We start from the raw sequence: 2,456 nt of genomic DNA on the forward strand, positions 1-2,456 counted from the left end.
AGAAGAAGTGAAATACCAGGCCCAGATACGAAAGGAGGCCATTGAGAAAGCAAAAACCCAGCAGTACTACCAGACCGACAGAGTGAAAGGCTTCCATGTCTGTGTCTCACATTATTTGATCACACCTTTTCTGTTGTGAAATGTTAGTAGAAACTATCCTTTTGTTTTTTATAGAGCGCTCTGTTGCTGGCAGAGGTTCTGAAGGAAAGAGAGGCTCAGATCGAGTTAAAACGCATGACGCAAAAGGCCAGCAAGGACATAGACAGAGATATCGTGGCTGAAATGGCTTGCAGAGAAGAACAGGCCCTCCAGCAGGAGCAACAGAATGCCATACAGAGGAAACAAGACCAGCTGGCCACCGCTGAGAGCTTGAAACAACAGTAAGGAGACATTAAAGTGCTTCAGTGTATCGGGCAACAATGATGTAGCTAATGCAAAAGGACCTGATGTTTCCTGCTCTATTAGGATAAAAGATCATGAAATGAAGAAAGAGCAGGAGAGGCAGGAGGTCAAACGTGAGGCTGAAGAAATTGAGCGACTCAGAGATCTTCATCTGTGGGAACAGTCCATGAATGAGTGCAAGAAACAGGAAGAGAAGAGAAGCGTGATGAAGGCACATCACGTGAGGCGATTGTTAAACAACATTTACAGATAGATTGAATCAGATGCTGTTTTGAAATCCATTCTTCTGTCTTCCATCAGGATTATTTGACCAACAAAGAGCTGATGAAAGCAACAGAGGCTCAGAGGCAGGAGGAGGAGGAGGAGAAACAGAAGCTGCTCGCCAAACATAAAGAAAAAATCATGAAAATGAGGAAAGAGAAGCAGGAGGAACTATTTAGGTACATGCTAACACAGTGTCAATTATTCTTGTGGGTATAAATGGGTATATAACTAGTGTCAGAAATGAACTTGAAGTTCATTTTCAGGAGCATTTTTTACATTTATGAAGGCTTTTTTTTTTCAAACTGTACACAGTATGCCAACTCTTTATGTTAAACACTTGGAAACCATACTAAACATGATATATTAATGGCTAGATAACAGCTAAAATACATTTGGCAACATTTTTAATATTTGAGGCATTTTTGTTATTTTAAAATTGTAATTTTTTAGACATCATGGACTTGATTTTAGTATTATTGATTGATATTTTGAAATAAATGTTTAGTTTTTTCATTTTAATCTTAGCTTAAATTTGAGGGATTTTTAAAAATAGTTTTTATTATTTTATATGTTTTATTCTGTTTATGGTTTTATTTTATTTATAATAACCCTGTTTATATTTCATTTATTTCAGTTTACAGTAGTTTTAATAATTTTAGTTATAAATTTAGTTACTTAAACTTCAGCTTATTTTATTTCACATAGAAGGCAACACTTCCATTTTTTCATTTTCAGTTTTCAGTTCTTCAGTTTGTCTAATATTTATTTTATTTCAATGCAAAACAGTTTTTAATTGTTCAAGTTTTATTTACCAATAACAACACTGACTTTGCCCTGTACTAAAATATTTAATCAGCTAGAAACTGCTCTTTCTGAGTGTCAGGTAGAAAATGCCTGCAAACCGTCTTCACTCTGGAACATTTATACACTCAGACTAATAATAAATGTCCTAATTCAAAAGATTGTTACCTGATATACAAATGGACATCCACATTTCTATCACAAGTTATGGAAATTCATTGCGTGGGTGAAGTGTGGGAACCCTGGAGAGAAAGAATGATTCTCTTCACTGCTTGCTTTGTCTCAGCACTGGGCTTGTATTTGCATTTCTTTTTTGCTTTAGAGAGCTCCAGAGACACAGAGAGACTATTATACAGAAGCTAGCAGTACAGAAGCAGCAACAAGTCAGCAATGAGGAAGAGATCACTGCGAAAGCGGTCGCTGAACGTGAGGCCAAACAGGTCCGAGAACAGCGTGAGAAAGAAGAAAAACATGCAGCCATGTTGAACTCCATCACTGCACACAGGGAGTCCATGGTAAATGACCTATTCATGAATACTTAATCTTCGAAGCTTTGCCTAGTAATGGAAGCATGATTATTTAGATTTTTGATTAAACTAAAGCAACTAGTGACAAGAGGCCATGTATTACAGTGATTTTACCACAGTAATGTTGCATTTATGACTATCAAACTGTTTATATATATAATTTGAAAATAACCCTGTATTAGAGGAAAGAGCAGGAACGAAAGGCAGAGGAAGAGAAACAGAAAGCCCTGGAGATGCTGAATGCAAAGAAGGAAGCGGATAAAATCTTCATGGAAAAGCAAGAACTTCAAGCTCAAAAAGCTAGAGAAGAAGGCAAAACACTACAGGACAGCTATATACAAAAAATGGTGGGGATAACTCTAAAAAATTACAGTTTGCTGAAAATGTACCCACCCTCAGGCCATCCCAGATGTAGATGTTTGTTTCTTCATCAGAACAGATTTGGAGAAATGCAGCATTGCA

The 2,456-nt window shown here is 36.8% G+C and overlaps 1 protein-coding gene across 1 annotated transcript in view; it reads left to right on the top strand.

Moving 5' to 3' along the window:
- LOC107577048 (coiled-coil domain-containing protein 173-like) overlaps window positions 1–2,341 on the top strand; it is a gene marked incomplete at its 3' end in the record, with an annotated part of 5,630 nt that extends 3,289 nt beyond the window's left edge. Inside the window, exons 3-8 of the mRNA XM_016263166.1 lie at window positions 9–97; window positions 175–380; window positions 466–622; window positions 703–842; window positions 1,790–1,982; window positions 2,177–2,341. Coding sequence (XP_016118652.1) covers window positions 9–97; window positions 175–380; window positions 466–622; window positions 703–842; window positions 1,790–1,982; window positions 2,177–2,341 — 950 coding nt within the window. The remainder of the gene's footprint in view (window positions 1–8; window positions 98–174; window positions 381–465; window positions 623–702; window positions 843–1,789; window positions 1,983–2,176) is intronic.
- Between the last annotated feature and the right edge of the window lie 115 nt (window positions 2,342–2,456).

This window comes from Sinocyclocheilus grahami, unplaced genomic scaffold (assembly GCF_001515645.1).
Source record: "Sinocyclocheilus grahami isolate Dianchi unplaced genomic scaffold, SAMN03320097.WGS_v1.1 scaffold4964.1, whole genome shotgun sequence".
NCBI lineage: Eukaryota > Metazoa > Chordata > Actinopteri > Cypriniformes > Cyprinidae > Sinocyclocheilus > Sinocyclocheilus grahami.